Source organism: Oncorhynchus mykiss, chromosome 5, assembly GCF_013265735.2.
Source record: "Oncorhynchus mykiss isolate Arlee chromosome 5, USDA_OmykA_1.1, whole genome shotgun sequence".
Taxonomy (NCBI): Eukaryota; Metazoa; Chordata; class Actinopteri; order Salmoniformes; family Salmonidae; genus Oncorhynchus; species Oncorhynchus mykiss.
The window spans coordinates 83,944,795-83,964,930 of NC_048569.1; the positions used below are offsets into that span (position 1 = coordinate 83,944,795).

General features: G+C 42.2%; 1 protein-coding gene across 1 annotated transcript in view; it reads left to right on the forward strand.

Moving 5' to 3' along the window:
• Nucleotides 1-20,136, forward strand: part of slc1a7b (solute carrier family 1 member 7b) — a 123,663-nt gene that overhangs the window by 6,950 nt on the left and 96,577 nt on the right. Inside the window, exon 2 of the mRNA XM_021604547.2 lies at nucleotides 12,915-12,994. Coding sequence (XP_021460222.2) covers nucleotides 12,915-12,994 — 80 coding nt within the window. The remainder of the gene's footprint in view (nucleotides 1-12,914; nucleotides 12,995-20,136) is intronic.

The window sequence follows — 20,136 nt, forward strand, 5'->3', positions numbered from 1 at the left end:
AGAAGGCAAGACATTCCATTCCGCTATAGCATACTTGTCAACAGTATGAATATGTTATATGACATTTTTCTGAAATATACCATATTAAATTATGTCAGACATACGCCTAACCCAATGCTCTGTTGCTGATGAAATAATGCTTCTTGACAGTGGCATAAAGTATATTTTCTTAGTCCAAGTAAAGTGACACAGGATGGTTATAATGCTTCTTGACAGTGTCATAAAGTGTATTTTCTTAGTCCAAGTAAAGTGACACAGGATGGTTATAATGCTTCTTGACAGTGTCATAAAGTGTATTTTCTTTGTCCAAGTAAAGTGACACAGGATGGTTATAATGCTTTTTGACAGTGTCGTAAAGTGTATTTCATGCACGTTATTTAGAATATGATGGAAAAAAAAACATGACTGTAAAGAATTCATTACAACAATAACAAAGGACTTAAGAAACAAACTTTCAAACAAAAGGAAACTTGTTTCTCAGGCAAAAAATTCATTTGAATAAATGTGGGTTTTAACACTCTTATGTAGGTGTCATAACCAGCCATAAAATATATATATATATATTTACACCTGTTGTGACATATATTGCTATATTTTATGGCTGGTTATGACACCTACATAAGAGATATATGGGTCATGACAGTGTTTTGACCATATTATGACAGGTTATGATAAATGCCAGCTGTTATGACACATGCTATGATCGTGTCATAATGTGTTATGTGACTAGGTGTCAAGTAAAGTGTTACCAACTATTTCTGGACCATGCGGTAATGGCTATGTGCTTGCTGTGCCAATGAATAGTGGCAGACTAGCAGTCGGTGCCAACAACTGTGTTTAGGGGTAGTTTAAATAAGGAGAGGTCTGTTGAAGTTTGTTCTTGTTTAGACCCCAACTGGCTTGGGTTTAAAAGCTGCTTTTGGGCTAAACACGTTTTTTTTTTAATTGTCCTTGAGCATCTGCCCTCACAACAGGGTCAGGTGCATGGAGTGAAAGTCTCTGCTGGTTGTTAGTTCTCCTTGAGAGTTTACTGATAGAACAGGATAATATACTGTAATGACTGTAGTAGAGTAGCAGGGTTTACAGAGGTCTCCAACCCGGATGTTGTACTTGTCTCCTCTCTCTTCTTTATGGTCTAAAACTACATCAAAGTTCATTCCACAGGTGAAGAGAGTCTAAATAACTTTGTGTAAACGCATGAAGAATAAAATTCAGAATTCAACATGGTGTAAATTTAGTAATCAACAATATATCATGGCATAAAATATTTCCAGAATCTGAGAATTTACTGTGGAGTGAGGAAACTTAGTCATGACATCACATTTGTCAGATTTCAGCCAAGAACAGTGTGAAATACAACACAAATATGTTTAGCATCTTGCATGCAAACTGATCTGTAAGCAGAACTGTGTTCAAGAACACACTGCTTAGCCATCACACACTCTCCTCTCTACACTGAGTCTAAAGGGCTCTCCACAGTGATTTCACAGTCTACGTTTGTGTCGTGTTGCAAAAATTCAGTAGCACAAAAGTTCGTAGACCTACGTAGAGAGAGGTACCCACAGATGAAGGGTTAGTGTACTGAATCAACACGCTCTCACAGTCTCACATCAGAATTAGACGTTCATCCATGTTTCTGAAACGTCAGATTTCAAAGTTGTTCCATACATCTAATTTCAAAGCGTTTAAGGTTACATTTAGGCACTAAGTCTGACTTTTTAAGGTTAGGGTTATATTTAGGATTTAACTCAAAATGGTTGAGGTAAGGGTTAAGGTTTAGGATAGGCTTAAAACAAAAATCTCAAAAACAACTTTCTATCGTTGGATTTGAACTTGCAACATTTCGCAACCTGTTTAACTTCCTCAGACATCTAATGTCTGCTAATGCAGACTGAATTATATCAGGGGTGACCTGGCTGGAATCCAAGGGGTTTGGATGCCCTGGGAGGCGATGGCAGTGGGTTAGGGATGTTGTTTTTGAAGCTCTTCTGGCTCTCCTTGTTGTGTCACTTGGCTGTTAAAAACGAGTATCTCTTAAATGGACCTTTGGCAGCAGCAGCCCTCGTGCCACACACACACACACACACACACACAAACACACACAAATAAACACCCTCTCAGATACACATCCGCCGGCCATACGCAAGTGCTGATCCTGCTCTTAAACTGCAAACTAAGCTCTCTCGGACTAATGTAGAGCAGAAAAGCTCTTTAGCTGTCATTATCATGTACCATCCTCTCTCTCCATCTCTCTCTTCCATTCCTATATGTGTCTCTTTACTCCACTTTCTCTATAGACCTTTTCTAGGTCCGTCTTCCTCTCACTCTACCTCTATCAACCTATCTGTCTCTCACTCTGCCTCTATCAACCTATCTGTCTCTCACTCTGCCTCTATCAACCTATCTGTCTCTCACTCTGCCTCTATCATCCTCTCTATCTCTCACTCTCTCTCTCTCGCTATCTCTCTCTATCTCTCTCTCTCTCTCTCTCTCACTCTGCCTTTCTCCACCTGTCTCTCACTCTGCCTCTCTCTCTCTCATTCTGCCTCTATCCACATCTCCATCTCTCATTCTGCCTCTCTCCACCTCTTTATCTCTCACTCTGCCTCTCTCCACCTCTTCATCTCTCACTCTGCCTCTCTCCACCTCTCTCTCTCTCTCTCTCTCTCTCTCTCTCTCACTCTGCCTCTTTCTCTCACTCTGCCTCTATCCACCTCTCTGTCTCTCACTCTGCCTCTATCCACCTCTCTGTCTCTCACTCTGCCTCTATCCACGTCTCCCTCTAACTTTGCCTCAATCCACATCTCCGCCTCTCACTCCGCTTCTCTCTACCTCTCTCTACCTCTCTGTCTCGCACTCTGCCTCCCCTCCCCTCTCTCTCTCTCTCTCTCACTCTCTCCCGCTCCCTCTTCTCCCTATCTCTCCCCCTCTCTCACCCCCTCGCTCACCCTCCTCTTCTCCTTCTCGCTCCCTCTACCTCTCCCCCTCTATCTCTATCTCTATCTCGCTCCCTCTTTTCTCTCTCACTCGCTCTCTCTCCCTCTTCTCCCTCTCTCTCTCTCTCATTTCAGTTCAAGAGCTGTATTGGCATTGGAAACAAGCCAATACAACTTGCCAAAGCAAGTGAAGAAGATAATAAACAAAAGTGAAATAAACAAAAAAAGGAACAGTAAACATTACACTCACGATGTACAAATGGTGAAAGTACAAAAGGGAAATAAACATACAGAAATATGGGTTGTATTTACAGTAGTGTTTGTTCTTCACTGGTTTCCCTTTTCTTGTGGCAACAGGTCACAAATCTTGCTGCTGTGATGTCACATTGTGTTATTTCACCCAGTAGACATGGGAGTTATTTAAAATTGGGTTTGTTGTTGATCTGTGTAATCTGAGGGAAATATGTGTCTCTAATATGGTCATATATTTGGCAGGAGGTTAGGAAGCTCACTTTCCACCTCATTTTGTGGGCAGTGTGCACATAGCCTGTCTTCTCTTGAGAGCCAGGTCTGCCTACGGCGGCCTTTCTCAATAGCAAGGCTATGCTCACTGAGTCTGTACATAGTCAAAGCTTTCCTTAATTTTGGGTCAGTCACAGTAATCAGGTATTCTGTTTAGGGCCAAATGGCATTCTAGTTCTCATTTTTTTTGTTAATTCTTTCCAATGTGTCAAGTAATTCTCTTTTTGTTTTCTCATGATTTAGTTGGATCTAAATGTGTTGCTGTCTTGGGGCTTTGTGGGGACTCTTCTCAAGGTTCATCTCTCTGGAGATGATGGCTTTGTTATGGAAGGTTTGGGAATCAAATCAAATTAAAGTTTATTTGTCACGTGCGCCAAAAAGAACAGGTGTGGACCTTACAGTGAAATGCTTACTTACAGGATCTAACCAATAGTGCAAAAAAGGTATTAGGTAAACAATAGGTAAGTAAAGAAATAAAACAACAGTAAAAAGACAGGCTATATACAGTAGCGAGGCTATAAAAGTAGTGAGGCTACATACAGACACCGGTTAGTCAGGCTGATTGAGGTAGTATGCACATGTAGATATGGTTAAAGTGACTATGCATATATGATGAACAGAGAGTAGCAGTAGCGTAAAAGAGGGGTTGGCGGGTGGTGGGTGGGACACAATGCAGATATCCCGGTTAGCCACTGTGCGGGAGCACTGGCTGGTCGGCCCAATTTAGTTAGTATGTACATGAATGTATAGTTAAAGTGACTATACATATTTGATAAACAGAGAGTAGCAGCAGCGTAAAAGAGGGGTTGGGGGGGCACACAATGCAAATAGTCCAGGTAGCCATTTGATTACCTGTTCAGGAGTCTTATGGCTTGGGGGTAAAAACTGTTGAGAAGCCTTTTCGTCCTAGATTTGGCACTCTGGTACCGCTTGCCATGTGGTAGTAGAGAGAACAGTCTATGACTGGGTTGGCTGGGGTCTTTTACAATTTTTAAGGCCTTCCTCTGACACCGCCTGGTGTAGAGGTCCTGGATGGCAGGCAGCTTAGCCCCAGTGATGTACTGGGCCATACGCACTCCCCTCTGTAGTGTCTTGCGGTCGGAGGCCGAGCAATTGTAGTACCAGGCAGTGATGCAACCGGTCAGGATGCTTTCGAGGTTGTAGCTGTAGAACCTTTTGAGGATCTCAGGACCCATGCTAAATCTTTTAGTTTCCTGAGGGGGAATAGGCTTTGTCATGCCCTCTTCAAGACTGTCTTGGTGTGTTTGGACCATTCTAGTTTGTTGTTGATGTGGACACCACCCGGCCAGGTCTCTGACCTCCTCCCTATAGGCTGTGTCGTCGTTGTCGGTGATCACGCCTACCACTGTTGTGAATCACTTCCTTTTAGGTGGTTGTAGAATTGAATAGCTCTTTTCTGGATTTTGTTAATTAGCGGGTATCGGCCTAATTCTGCACTGCATGCATTATTTGGTGTTTTATGCTGTACACAGAGGATATTTTTGCAGAATTCTGCATGCAGATTCTCAATTTCGTGTTTGTCCCATTTTGTGAATTTTTGGTTGGTGAGTGGACCCCAAACCTCACATCCATAAAGGACAATGGGTTCTATAACTGATTCAAGTATTTTTTGCCAGATCCTAATTGGTAAGTCGAATTTTATGTTCCTTTTGATGGCATAGAAGTACCTTCTTGCCTTGTTTCTCAGATCGTTCACAGCTTTGTGGAAGTTACCTATGGTGCTGATGTTTAGGCTGAGCTATGTATAGTTTTTTGTGGCAGCATCCCTGTTTCACCCCACGGCCCTGTGGAAAGAAATGTTTGTGTTTTTTGCCAATTTTAACCGCACACTTGTTGTTTGTGTACATCAATTTTATAATGTTGCATGTTTTTCCACAACACCACTTTCCATCGATTTGTACAGCAGACCCTCATGCCAAATTGAGTCAAAGGCTTTTTTATCTCTCACTCTCTCTCTCCATCTCCTCTCTCTCACCCTCTCCTCTCTCTCTCTCTCTCTCTCTCTCCATCTCCTCTCTCTCTGTCTCACCCTCTTCTCACTCTCTCTCTCTCTCCATCTCCCCTCTCTCTGTCTCACCCTCTTCTTGCTCTCTCTCTCCATCTCCTCTCTCTCTCTATCTCTCTCTCTCTCTCCATCTCCTCTCTCTCTCTCTGTCCCCCCCTCTTCTTTCTCTCTCTCTCCCTCTCTCCCTCTTTCCCTCTCTCCCTCCTCACATTCTCTCTCTCCCTCTCTCCACTCTCACAATGAAAAACATAATTCTTATGGATGACATTGATATGAACCTCATTTAACCATAATGGGTCCTATTTTTTTGTCAAATCAACCACCAGTATGACTCAGTCAAAGCCCACTCTAATTTCTTTGAAACTCATATTTTTTTATTGATCCCATTCTCTCCCACTCTTTCATCCTTTATGTATCATCACATCTATCTTTTACCCTGGGTCTCCATCTCTCCCTCCCTCGCTCTCTCTCTTTCTCCCTATCTCTCTCTCTCTTTCTCTCCCTCTTCTCTCTATCTCTCTCTCTCTCTCTCCCTCTCCCTCTCTCTCTCCCTATCTCTCTTTAAGGTTATATTGTCTCACTATCACTAAGCATGTATAGGGGTGGTGGGATATTTGAGGTTGTTTATCTCAAGTGCGCAACAGGCGGGAGGGTCTGGTTGCAATGGCCACTCGTGGAGGTTTGGAGTTTGAAAAACTTAGTCGGCGGCATGGGGTAAAGATTCCTGCTGCTGCAGGGTGTTCCGTGGAACAATGTGGCTTAGCAGTGGGTGCTATCATTGGGTATGATAGCATAAAATCAGCCTCAAGGACGAATTGTTTTGCCAGAGGGTCTGGAATGGTGTAAGGAAGTTTTTAAGCATCTTGGAGTGTACCTAGGGGACTATGGAAAACAATTGGAATGGGGTGGTTGAAGTGGTGGAAGGGAGGATGAGGAGATGGCGTTGGTTGTTGACTTGTATGTCTACAGGGGGCACACTATTATTGTTAATAATGTGGTTACTTCTGCACTGTGGCATCGGTTGTCGTGTTTAGAGCCCCTGTCTGGCCTTCTGGCTAAGATACAGGCAATTATTGTAGATTTCTTTTGGGATAAACATCACTGGGTTCCACAAAGTGTTCTGTATTTGTCAAAACAGGAGGGGGGACAAGGTCTTGTACTACAGCACGTAAGTGGCTTAGGTTAAGGTCTGTTCAGGTCTGGGATAAGGTCTGTTTTACAGAGACCTTAGGGTTTGGAGTATAATTAAGCTGTCCAGAAGAACTACAATGGAGTCAGTGCATTGGCTGCTGGAGGAACCTCTGGTGTATGGGGCAGGACTGGATTGTACAACTGCAGCTGTTTCACATTTCTCCAAGATTCTGATGAAGGGCAACATCATCACCCTAAAACAGTTAATGTACATGGCTCGGCCCACCTTAATAGACAGAGGACGGGTGGCTGAACATTTGCGAGTGAGATCGGAAAGAATTGTCAACTGCTAGGAAGCTGCAGGAAGGCTGTCAGCAGAAGAGGGGATTATGCTCAACAGTCACAAGAAAAAGGTGCAAGATGAAAACGTCACATTTCCAAGACTAGGGATTACACCCAAGATCCCAGAGTCAGAAAGAAAGGCATTGTTACCAGATTTGAGAGGGTTGTAAGAGATGGGTTTGGATGAGGTGAATGGGAAGGACTTATATACGGGGTGTGTCATGGTTTTAAATAAAGATACATTTGAAAATAGAAAAGACACTCGGAGGGTAAAACAGGGCCTTGATGACAAGGTAAAGCCAGCATGGAGATCACTGTACAAGCCACCATTACGAAAGGGTACTGGTGATGTGTAATGGAGGGTGTTGATGACAAGGTAAAGCCAGCATGGAGATCACTGTACAAGCCACCATTACGAAAGGGTACTGGTGATGTGTAATGGAGGGTGTTGATGACAAGGTAAAGCCAGCATGGAGATCACTGTACAAGCCACCATTGCTAAAGGGTACTGTTGATGTGTAATGGAGGGTGTTGATGACAAGGTAAAGCCAGCATGGAGATCACTGTACAAGCCACCATTACGAAAGGGTACTGGTGATGTGTAATGGAGGGTGTTGATGACAAGGTAAAGCCAGCATGGAGATCACTGTACAAGCCACCATTACTAAAGGGTACTGGTGATGTGTCATGGAGGGTGTTGCATGGCATCATTGCAGTTAATGCTTTTGTATCTGTCATTAACTCAGATGTTTGAGACGGACGTCCTTTTTTGTAGTATAAGATTTTTTTAAAATCACTGTTTTATGGAGTGTGAGAGGATAAAGCCTCTCTTTGAAATACTGGAGTCTTTGTTTACAGCTGTATGGGGACTTTTTCAACAACACTGTTTTATTTTGGGGTTTCAATAAATTATGCAACAGAAAAGAAAATGTCAACTGTTAAGTTTTATTTTGGGACAAGCTAAAATGTACATTTTTCGGAGTAGGAAACATACAATAGACACGGGATATGGGCAGGATGTAAGATGTGTTTTTAAGGGATTAGTCAAAGCGAGAATAAAAGTGGATATTGAGTTCTTCTCGGCTGTAAAAGATCTCCCAATGTTTGAGGAGAAGTGGGCTTACGGAGGAGTGATACGTTTTGTGGAGGAGCGGAAACTATTTTATGTTAAAAACTCAAATATCTCTCTCTCTCTCTCTCTCTCTCTCTCTCTCTCTCTCTCTCTCTCTCTCTCTCTCTCTCTCTCTCCCTTTGTCTTTGCATTGTGTGACTGTGTAACCCTCACTGCACGTAACCCTCACTGCACGTTGAGGAATACATTCACAAGACACAGTATAGAACATCGTTTACACATGATTATTCTATTTGGGTAGCTAGCTAAGAAATTAAAAACATAATTCTTATGGATGACATTGATATGAACCTCATTTAATCATAATGGGTCCTGTTTTTCCAATATAAGAACTCTTGTCAAATCAACCACCAGTATGACTAAGTCAAAGCCCACTCTAATTTGTGTAACCCAAAAGCCTCTTGAAAATCAATCAATGCTAAGTATGAATGTTAATCTCTCTCTCTCTTTCTCTCTCTCTCTCTCTCTCTCTCTCTCTCTCTAGTAAAATTATACAATAATTTGGTTCAAAACATACTTAAGTATCAAATGTAAATGCTAAAAAATACTTAAGTATTGAAAGTAAAAGTATTAATTATTTAAAATTCCCTATATTAAGCAAACCCGACGGCACCATTTTCTTGTTTTGTTTGTTTGCGAATAGCCAGGGGCACAATCTAATATTCAGACATAATTCACAAACGAAGCATTTGTGTTTAGTGAGTCCGTCAGATCAGAGACAACAGGGATGAACTTTTGATAAGTGCATGAATTTGACCATTTTCCTGTCCTGCTAGCCATTCAAAATGTAACAAGTACTTTTGGGTATCAGGAGAAATGTATGGAGTAAAATGTACATTATTGTCTTTAGGAATGTAGTAAAAGTAAAAGTTGTCAAAAATATAAATAGTAAAGAAAAGTACAGATACCACACTACTTAAGTAGTAAGTAGTACTTCAAAGTATTTTTACTAAAGTACTTTCCACCACTGTAGTAGAGCATCTAGAGATGAAATATCAAAATAAATTGCGACGGTATTCCATTTTGTAAGTGGACATTACACAACTCTACTGTTATTTTCTCTTTTCATGCTCTCTGTCTCTCTCTCTGTCTCTCTGTCTCTCTGTCTCTCTGTCTCTCTGTCTCTCTGTCTCTCTGTCTCTCTCTCTCTCTCTGTCTCTCTCTCGCGCTCTCAATTCAATTCAATTAACATACATATGTTAACAAATGTTAACATTACATATGTTAACATTGCCAAAGCAATGCTCTGTTTGCATTCCCTTTTGACTCAAAGCACTGAGATACAATTCTTTGCTGTTATTTTCTCTTTTCTCATTTCATGCTCAATGTCATTCCATATCTACCAGAGAACTCTACAGGTATAACCAGTGTCTACAGTTACGATCAGAGTGTTCAGCTTTCTAAAGAAGACCCAAATTAAAGGCAAACCCTAGACCTGCCAAAGCCATGCTCAAGTTGTTTTCTGAAAACCCCCTGGAAGTGTGGCTGTGTAATCGTGTTACTCTGCTAAACTGAATTCTGTATGCCGGTAAAGATCCCTTAGTTATGAGAGTAGTAGCACTCCACCGATTACTTTTAGTGTGTGCTTTTAAGGCTGAGTGACATAACATATACCGTGCATTTGGAAAGTATTCAGACCCCTTCACTTTTCCCACATTTTGCTATGTTACAGCCATATTCTAAAATTGATTAAATTGTTTTTTTCCCTCATCAATCTACACACAATACAAATCAAATCAAAGTTTATTTGTCACGTGCGCCGAATACAACAGGTTCACCTTACAGTGAAATGCTTACTTACAGGCTCTAACCAATAGTTAGAGCCTGTAATGACAAAGCAAAAATAGGTTTTTAGACATTTTAGCATTCCTGCTTACAAGCAAAAAACTAAAGCAGGAAGTACCAGTGACTCGCTCGATATGGAAGTAGTCAGATGAGGCGGATGCTACGCTCCAGGACTGTTTTGCAGCACAGACTGGAATATGTTCCGGGATCCATCCAATGGCATTGAGGAGAACACCTCATCAGTCACTGGCTTCAGCAATAAGTTCATCGACAATGCCAATGAAAGCAGGCAACATCCGCACCGAGCAGCCGCTTTCAAGCAGTGGGACACAAATCCAGACGCTTATAAGAAATCCCGCTGATCACCAACAACGACGAGACAGCATATAGGGAGATTAGAGACCTGGCCGTGTGGTGCCAAGACAACAACCTCTCCCTCAACATGATGAAGACTAAGGAGATGATTGTGGACTACAGGAAAAGGAGGAGAGAGCGTGCCACCATTCTCATCGACGGAACTGTAATGGAGCAGGTCGAGAGCTAAGTTCCTTGGTGTCCACAAACTATCATGGTCCAAACACACCAAGACAGTCGTGAAGAGGGCACGACAAAACCTTTTCCCCCTCAGGAGACTAAAAAGATCTGGTATGTGTCCCCAGATCCTCAAAAAGTTATACAGCTGCACCATCGAGAGCATCCTGACCAGTTGCATCACCACCTGATATGACAACTGCTCGGCATCCAACTGTAAGGTGCTAGAAAGGGTAATGCGTACGGCCCAGTACATCACTGGGGCCAGGCTTCCTGCCATCCAGGACCAATATACTAGGCGGTGTCAGAGGAAGGCCCAAAAAATTGTCAAAGATCCCAGTCACCCAAGTCATAGACTGTTCTCTCTGCTACCGCACAGCAAGCGGTACCGGAGCGCCAAGTATAGGTCCAAAACGCTCCTTTACAGCGTCTACCCCCAAGCCATAAGACTGCTGAACAATTAATCAAATGACCACCGGACTATTTACATTGACCCCCCAGCTGCTTCACGCTGTTTATTATCAATATGTAGTCACTTTACCCATACCTACATGTACAAATTACCTCAACTAACCTGTACCCCCGCACATTGACTCGGTACCGGCACCCCTTGTATATGGCCTCGTTATTGTTATGTTATTGTATTACTTTTTATTTTATTTTTTACTTTAATTTATTTAGTAAATATTTTCTCAACTCTATTTCTTGAACTGCATTTTTGGCTAAGGGCTTGTAAATAAGTATTTCACAGTAAGTGACAAATAAAATTTGACTTTGATTTGACACCTGTATTTAGGAGCATTCTCCCATTCTTCTCTGCAGATCCTCTCAACCTCTGTCAGGTTGAATGGGGAGTGTCACTGCACAGCTATTTTCAGGTCTCTCCAAAGAGTCTCATAGCAAAAGGCCTTAATTCTTATGTAAATAAGTTATTTCAGATGTATTTGCACAAATTTCTAAAAACCTGTTTTTGCTTTGTCATTATGGTGTATTTTATGTAGATTGATAAGAAGTTTTTTACGTAATCAATTTTAGAATAAAGCTGTAACTTTGATACTTAATACTTTCTGAATGCACTGTACAGTACACAAAATGACCTCAGCCACCCACTAGTCATGCATGGTTGCACACAGGGATGTATTAGTAAATAATAATGGTTTGGTTAACGCTGATTGTCATTCATGGTGAGTAAAATAATGATAAAATGTGGTCTGACCATGTCTGACCAAGGTTGTCCACTGCAAAGCTGTAGACTTTCAAGTCACTGCAATTGCTGGGGTTTCCCCATTGGGCACAAACGTCAATTCAACGTCTATTCCACATTGGTTCAACATCATTTCATTGAAATTACGTGGAAATAACTGAGTCAACCAGTGTGTGACCAGTGGGTATTTTGCTCTGAACACCGAAGTGCAGGTTAACATAAGCAGACTATGACTGTGGCCCTACATAAAAAATATATGTTTATCTCTCACAGACATGGCAGGGTATGGAGATTTACGTCAAGTCACGTTTTATCCATCACTCTCACTCTCTCTATTCGTCTTTATGTGTATATGTATGTCTCTCTCCCTCCATCTCTTTCTCCCTCTCTCCCCATCCATTTCTTTCTCCATCTCTCTACTTCTCTCTCTATTCGTCTTTACATGTATATGTACGTCTCTCTCCCTCTCTCAATCTATCTCTTTCTCCCTCTCTCCCCATCCATTTCTTTCTCCATCTCTCTACTTCTCTCTCTCGTCCATCTCCTCTGTGGACAGGAGAAGATTGTTGACGGGTGCTCTGGATCAAGGCCAGTTTTAGGACCTGTGGTGTGGAAGTGTCTATGTGTTTCGAGGGTTAAATCTGAGGTTTTGTACATGAAAGTACATGAAAGTACAATCAGGGCTGCCTGATTCTCTTGTCAATATGAACTTTAATCTAAAGAGTTGATTTTCGTTGGGATGTTTCGGAGAAGCTTGTCTGTTAAGTCTGCAGAGTTTTCTGTCCTACTGTCCATTCTACTATTCCTCACTGTTAGCTCTCCTTTTCAGTAATTCAGAGTAATTGTCAGACTAGGATATCGCTCTGCGCTATTGGCTACACCTGTTGAATACTGAGCTGCCATCAGAAACTAACTTCATAACAACTGTCAGCAGTCAGTCGGAGTCAATGTGTTAGGTCTAAGCAAAAACTATAATCTGATAAATTCAAGACCACTCCAACACCTGTTGCAATGCACTGCAATACATGAAATGTCAGTAGCATGCTGTCATCCTCACTACCTGTCATCCTCTACCGGTCATCCTCAATACCTGTCATCCTCAATATCTGTCATCCTCAATATCTGTCATCCTCACTACCGGTCATCCTCACTACCGGTCATCCTCAATACCTGTCATCCTCATTACCTGTCATCCTCAATACCTGTCATCCACAATACCTGTCATCCTCAATACTGGTCATCTTCAATAACGGCTTGTTTGATTTCTCCACCCCTCCTCCCACCCCCCAAACCCGCCCCCCACAGGAAGTGAAGTATTTCCAGTTCCCTGGAGAGCTGCTGATGAGGATGTTGAAGATGCTCATCCTTCCTCTTGTTGTGTCCAGGTAAGCTACAGTCACAGCATGTTACGACATTATAGAGCCCATAGAGCCTACCATCTCTAGTAAAGTAAAACAGCCAGCTCTCTATCCTGGTGTGGCTAAAATGGCACCATTATAGTGCATTACTTACTATGGACCCTGCTGGTCAAAAGTAGTGCACTATTATATATAGGGAATGGTGTGAAATTTCAGATGTAACTACAGTCACAGCTCTATTATGGTGTCCTCCTGTAGATGATAAGATATTCCTCTTCAGAGGCCCTTCATAGAAACCCCCGCACAAACACACACATCTATCATATAAACCCACTCACACACACACATACCATATAAACCCCCTCACACACGCACACATCTATCATATAAACCCCCTCACACACACACATACAGTGGGGCAAAAAAGTATTTAGTCAGCCACCAATTGTGCAAGTTCTCCCACTTAAAAAGATGATAGGCCTGTAATTGTCATCATAGGTACACTTCAACTATGACAGACAAAATGAGAAAAGAAAATCCAGAAAATCACATTGTAGGATTTTTAATGAATTTATTTGCAAATTATGGTGGAAAATAAGTTTTTGGTCACCTACAAACAAGCAAGATTTCTGGCTCTCACAGACCTGTAACTTCTTCTTTAAGAGGCTCCTCTGTCCTCCACTCGTTACCTGCATTAATGGCACCTGTTTGAACTTGTTATCAGTATAAAAGACACCTGTCCACAACATCAAACAGTCACACTCCAAACTACACTATGGCCAAGACCAAAGAGCTGTCAAAGGACACCAGAAACAACATTGTAGACCTGCACCAGGCTGAGAAGACTGAATCTGCAATAGCTAAGCAGCTTGGTTTGAAGAAATCAACTGTGGAAGCAAATATTTGGAAATGGAAGACATACAAGACCAATGATAATCTCCCTCGATCTGCGGCTCCACGCAAGATCTCACCCCGTGGGGTCAAAATTATCACAAGAACGGTGAGCACAAATCCCAGAACCACACGGGGGGACCTAGTGAATGACCTGCAGAGAGCTGGGACCAAAGTAACAAAGCCTACCATCAGTAACACACTACGCCGCCAGGGACTCAAATCCTGCAGTGCCAGACGTGTCCCCCTGCTTAAGCCAGTACATGTCCAGGCCCGTCTGAAGTTTGCTAGAGAGCATTTGGATGATCCAGAAGAAGATTGGGAGAAAGTCATATGGTCAGAAGAAACCAAAATATAACTTTTTGGTAAAAACTCAAATCGTCGTGTTTGGAGGACAAAGAATTGCATCCAAAGAACACCATATCTACTGTGAAGCATGGGGGTGGAAACATCGTGCTTTGGGGCTGTTTTTCTGCAAAGGGACCAGGACGACTGATCAGTGTAATGGAAAGAGTGAATGGGGCCATGTATTTTTTAGATTTTGAGTGAAAACCTCCTTCCATCAGCAAGGGCATTGAAGATGAAATGTGGCTGGGTCTTTCAACATGACAATGATCCAAAACACACCGCCCGGGCAACGAAGGAGTGGCTTCATAAGAAGCATTTCAAGGTCCTGGAGTGGCCTAGCCTGTCTCCAGATCTCAACCCCATAGAAAATCTTTGGAGGGAGTTGAAAGTCCGTGTTGCCCAGCAACAGCCCAAAAACATCACTGCTCTAGAGGAGATCTGCATGGAGGAATGGGCCAAAATACCAGCAACAGTGTGTGAAAACCTTGTGAAGACTTACAGAAAACGTTTGACCTCTGTCATTGCCAACAAAGGGTATATAACAAAGTATTGAGATAAACTTTTGTTATTGAACAAATACTTATTTTCCACCATCATTTGCAAATAAATTCATAAAAAATCCTACAATGTGATTTTCTGGATTTTTTTTCCCTCATTTTGTCTGTCATAGTTGTAGTGTACCTATGATGAAAGGCCTCTCTCATCTTTTTAAGTGGGAGAACTTGCACAATTGGTGGCTGACTAAATACTTTTTTGCCCCACTGTATATCATAGAAACCCCCTCACACACACACACACACACACACACACACACACACACACACACACACACACACACATCTATCATAGAAACACTTTCACAAACACCCTCACACACACATCTATCATAGAAACACTTTCACAAACACCCTCACACACACACACACATCATATAAACCCTCTCACACACACTCACACACACACACATATACCATATAAACCCCCTCACACACACATCTATCATATAAACCCCCTCACACACACACATATATCATAGAAACCCCCTCACACACACACACACACACACACACACACACACACATACACACACACACACACACGCACACACACACACACACACACACACACACACACATCTATCATAGAAACCCGTTCACAAACACCGTCACACACACACACATCATATAAACCCCCTCACACACACTCACACACACACATCTATCATAGAAACACACAAACACACGTCTATCATAGAAACCCTCATCGCGCTTCGTTGGGAAAGTGCAAAGAAGGCATGCAAAAAAGGCACTTCAATGTACTTGTGCACGTGACAATAAAAACAAGGCGATTAGATCCAAACAAAAGATAGTGAGAACAGATATTGACTTTCTTTTTTACTTTGGTTTCCTTCAGTTTTCAACTTATTGGTTACCATTGTGCCTTTAATCAGTGAGCAAGACAGATAAAAAAAAGACATTGATCTGATTTGACTGTCTGGGAGACGTTGACCAGCAATACGTTATGAATCACTAATATATACTGTCTTCAGAGATTCAACTTGTGAGAGTTGTTCTGGGAATTCAATTTACTTTTTTTCTGTTGTGCTTATGAAGATATTCTCTGAGGACTTCTTGTGACTTCGTGGTGATGAAATAGAAAGAAATGTAATGATATAGGTTTTGTTAAATGACAGTATCATTATCATGCAGAGTGGAGGTGTAATATTGACTGAGAGTGATTCGTGAGAGAGGAGCCAATCCTTTGATGTGTTGCTTCACCCGGCTGAGTGTGATTGATGTATTATCTATGAGCTATGATTATCATCAAGTCAAAATAAAGTAAACTACATAAGGAATAAGATGTAATGTCAGATGCAACCTGCCGGTACAGTGCTACTTGCTCCTGATCTCTGTGGCCGATGTGAGGCAACAGAAGGCTGCCGGCCCAGACAGCATCCCAACCCGCGTCTTCAGAGCATGTACAGATCAGCTGGCTGGAGAGATTAAGGACATATTCAATCTCTCCCTATCCCAGTCTGTTGTCCTCATTTGCTTCAAGAGGTCCACCATTGTTCCTGAACTCAAGAAAAAAGAGAGTACCTGAACTAAGTGACTATCGCCACATAGCACTCACTTGTGTAGTCATTAAGTGCTTTGATAGGCTAGTTAAGGACCATATCACCTCCGCCTTACCTGACACAATACAATTTGGACGACACAATCGCCATTGCATTGCACACTGCCCTATCCCACCTGGACAAGAAGAATACCTGCAGTGGATTGGGAAAGTATTCAGACCCCTTGATTTTTTCCACATTTTGTTACGTTACAGCCTTAATCTAAAATGAGATTAAAATGTTTTTTTTCCCCCCTCATCAATCTACACATAATACCCCAAAATGACAAAGCAAAAACAGGTTATTAGAAATTCATGCAAAAAAAATAAAAAATAATAATGGAAATATCACATTTACGAGTCTTCTTGGGTATGACGCTACAAGCTTGGCACACATGTACTTGGGAAGTTTTTCCTATTCTTCTCTGTAGATCCTCTCAAACTCTGTCAGGTTGGATGGGGAGCGTTGCTGCACAGCTATTTTCAGGTCTCTCCAGAGATGTTCAGGCTCTGGCTAGGTCACTCAAGGGCATTCAGAGACTTGTCCCGAAGCCACTCCTGCGTTGTCTTGGCTTTGTGCTTAGGGTCGTTGTCCTGTTGGAAGGTGAACCTTCGCCCCAGTCTGAGGTCCTGAGCACTCTGGAGCAGGTCTTTATCAAGGATCTCTCTGTACTTTGCTCCTTTCATCTTCACCTCGATCCTGACTAGTCTCCCGGTCCCTGCCACTGAAAAACATTCCCACAGCATGATGCTGCCACCACCATGCTTCACCATAGGGACGGTGCCAGGTTTCCTCCAGACATGACGCTTGGCATTCAGGTCAAAGAGTTCAATCTTGGTTTCATCAAACCAGAGAATCGGAAGATGCTGTGGTAGTTCATGGGTTCAGAAATAAAAGTAATGAGCACGTGATGCCGCGGAGCTGAGCAGACGTTGACAAACCAAGCTCTTCAAAGTTATTCCATCATTACGTAAATAACAACGTTGAAACAATATTCTAACATCGGCTGATAAATTGTTAAGTACTTACCTTTCCAAAGAGCCATGGACCTCCAACCAAGAGGCAAGAAGGACGACCAAAACGTTTGATATCCAAGATATCGATAATGCTACAGTTGCTCTCGGCCTCTTGCGAGCCTGCCGACATGCTGGCTACTCTCCTCAGGGAAATTCAGGATGGTAACCAAGGTCTTTCTCTGAACATTGACAAGAAATCGGCTGAACTCAATTCTTCCATTGACGACCTGAAATACTCCATGAATGACCTCCTTTTGAGAACGACTGAGGATGAGTTGTGCATTAGCATAGTTGAAGATAACATCACTTGACATGACCAGGTTCTGATACAACTGCAGAAGGACAATGCCTACCTCAAAAACAAGGTAGATCAGATGGAGAACCAGAGTAGACGTAGTAATATCCGTGTTGTGGGACTGAAAGAGGACAGCGAGGGCCGTGACCCGGTCCGTTTCTTCACTCAATGGATCCCTGATATCCTAGGCATAATCAACTTCACCAAGCCGCTGGAAATCGAACACGCCAACAGAACATCAGCGCCAAAACCCGGCCAGATGAGCCCCCATGGGCTGTCCTGATCATGTTCCTCCGTTTCCAGGACAGAGAGAAGATACTGCAACACGCAAAAGCCAAAGGGGACATCACCATCGATGGCAAGAGGGTCAGCCTTTTCCCAGATATGAGAGCGGATCTCGCCAGACGTCGCAAACAGTTCAGACGTGCCACCAAAGCACTGAAGGAGAAGAACATCACTGGCTACCTCATCCATCGGGGTGGGTGGGGATTCTGTTTTTTTTTATTTTTCTATGTTTATTGTTGTTTCCTTCCTAAAGAGACACATAGGTCACTTCAGTGTTCAAACTAAAGTTGAAACATTTCCTGACTATTTACATATTAAATATTTCTATCCGGTTACATATTTGAAACCCAACCTATGCTTATCCACTAAAATATGTCACATTCAACGTAAAAGGTCTTAACAGCCTGATTAAAGGAAAAGAGTCTATACATACCTTAAGAAATTAAAGGCTGACATTGTGTTTTTAAAAGAAACACATCTTACAGCCAGTGAACACAAGAAATTGAAGAGAGAATGGGTAGGACAAGTTTTTGCGTCCTCTTTTAACTCCAAAGCAAGAGGAACTGCAATTTTGATAAGTAGACACATCCCCTTCTGGGTCAACAACACCATCTCTGATCCCTCAGGCAGGTTTGTTTTAGTGCAGGGGGATATGTTTTCGGAGTCTTGGACACTGTTGAATATTTATGCTCCTAACTTCGATGACCATATTTTTATTCAGAATGTCTTCCTTCAGGTTGCTCATGCACCACCAGGATGGCTACTGGTTGGAGGAGATTTTAATTTTTGTTTAGATTCAGTTCTTGATAGGTCCTCTGATAAATCCTCACTTCTTGCTAAAGCCGGCAAGCTCACCATGTCATTCATGAAAGATCTTAATTTACTAGACATCTGGAGACAGTTGCACCCACAAGATAGGGACTACTCTTTTTATTCACACCCACACAACACACACACACGCATAGATAACTTTTTACTATCGACCCAACTGTTTCATAGAGTGTTAGATATCGAGTATCTCCCCAGATTGCTTACTGACCATTCTCCTCTGGTATTATCAATCTCCATTCCTACCAAGGTAAATGGAACATGTAGATGGAGACTAAATTCTACACTCCTAAAGCAACCTGAATTTTGTGCATTCATGAAAGAGCAGATCAATATTTTTACTTTGACAAACAAACCCTCTGCTCCTGACAGTTTCATTCTTTGGGACACATTGAAAGATATCTGAGGGGACAGATCATTTCCTATACTAAAGGGCTGAAGAGAAAACACTGTGCAGAACTGAATGTCCTTGAATCTGAAATCTCGAAGCTAGAGAAAACCTACCAAAGAGGCCCGACTAAAGATCTATACAGGCTTTTGGTAAATAAAAAACTGAAATATAATATTCTGAACACATATCAAGCTGAGAGGGCCATCACTATATCGAAACAGCGTTATTACGAGATTGGAGAGAAAGCACACAAAGTATTGGCATGGCAACTGAAAGCAGAGGAAAGTAAGAGGACAAGTAATGCTATAGAAACTCTTACTAATGAGATGTCTTTTGACCCTACTGAAATTAATGATACTTTTATGAAATACTACGAATACCTCTACACTTCCCATTCAAGTGATGATCTATCAGAGATTGACTCCTTTCTCTCCACTCTCAACCTCCCATGCCTGTCAGAGGAAGACAGAGAGCGCCTGAGTGAACAGTTCTCAGTTCCTGAATTGTTGGAGGCCGATAAATCTTTACCTTCTAATACATCTCCTGGGGAGGATGGCTTCCCTCCAGAGTTCCATAAAGAATATAGAGAGCTGTTGGTCCCCTACCTTATGGAGGTACTTAAAAAGCCAGGGAAGACAACTGCTTTCCAGAGTCTTTCTCTCAAGCAGTGATCACTGTAATCCACAAGAAAGGGAAAAACCTGCTAAAGTGCACCTCCTATAGACCAACCTCTCTCCTTAACACGGATTGTAAACTGGTCACCAAGATGCTATCTAAGAGACTGGAGTCATGTATTCCCCTGTTGGTCAACCCGGATCAGACTGGCTTCATAATCAATAGATTATCTTCCAATAATCTCAGAAGGTTCTTTGATATAATTCACCTTGCTCACAAAAACAAAATACCTCGTGTCGCAGTCTCCCTCGACGCTGAAAAGGCCTTTGATAGGGTTGAATGGCCATACCTCTTTCACGTCTTGGAAAAGTGTGGTTTAGGTAC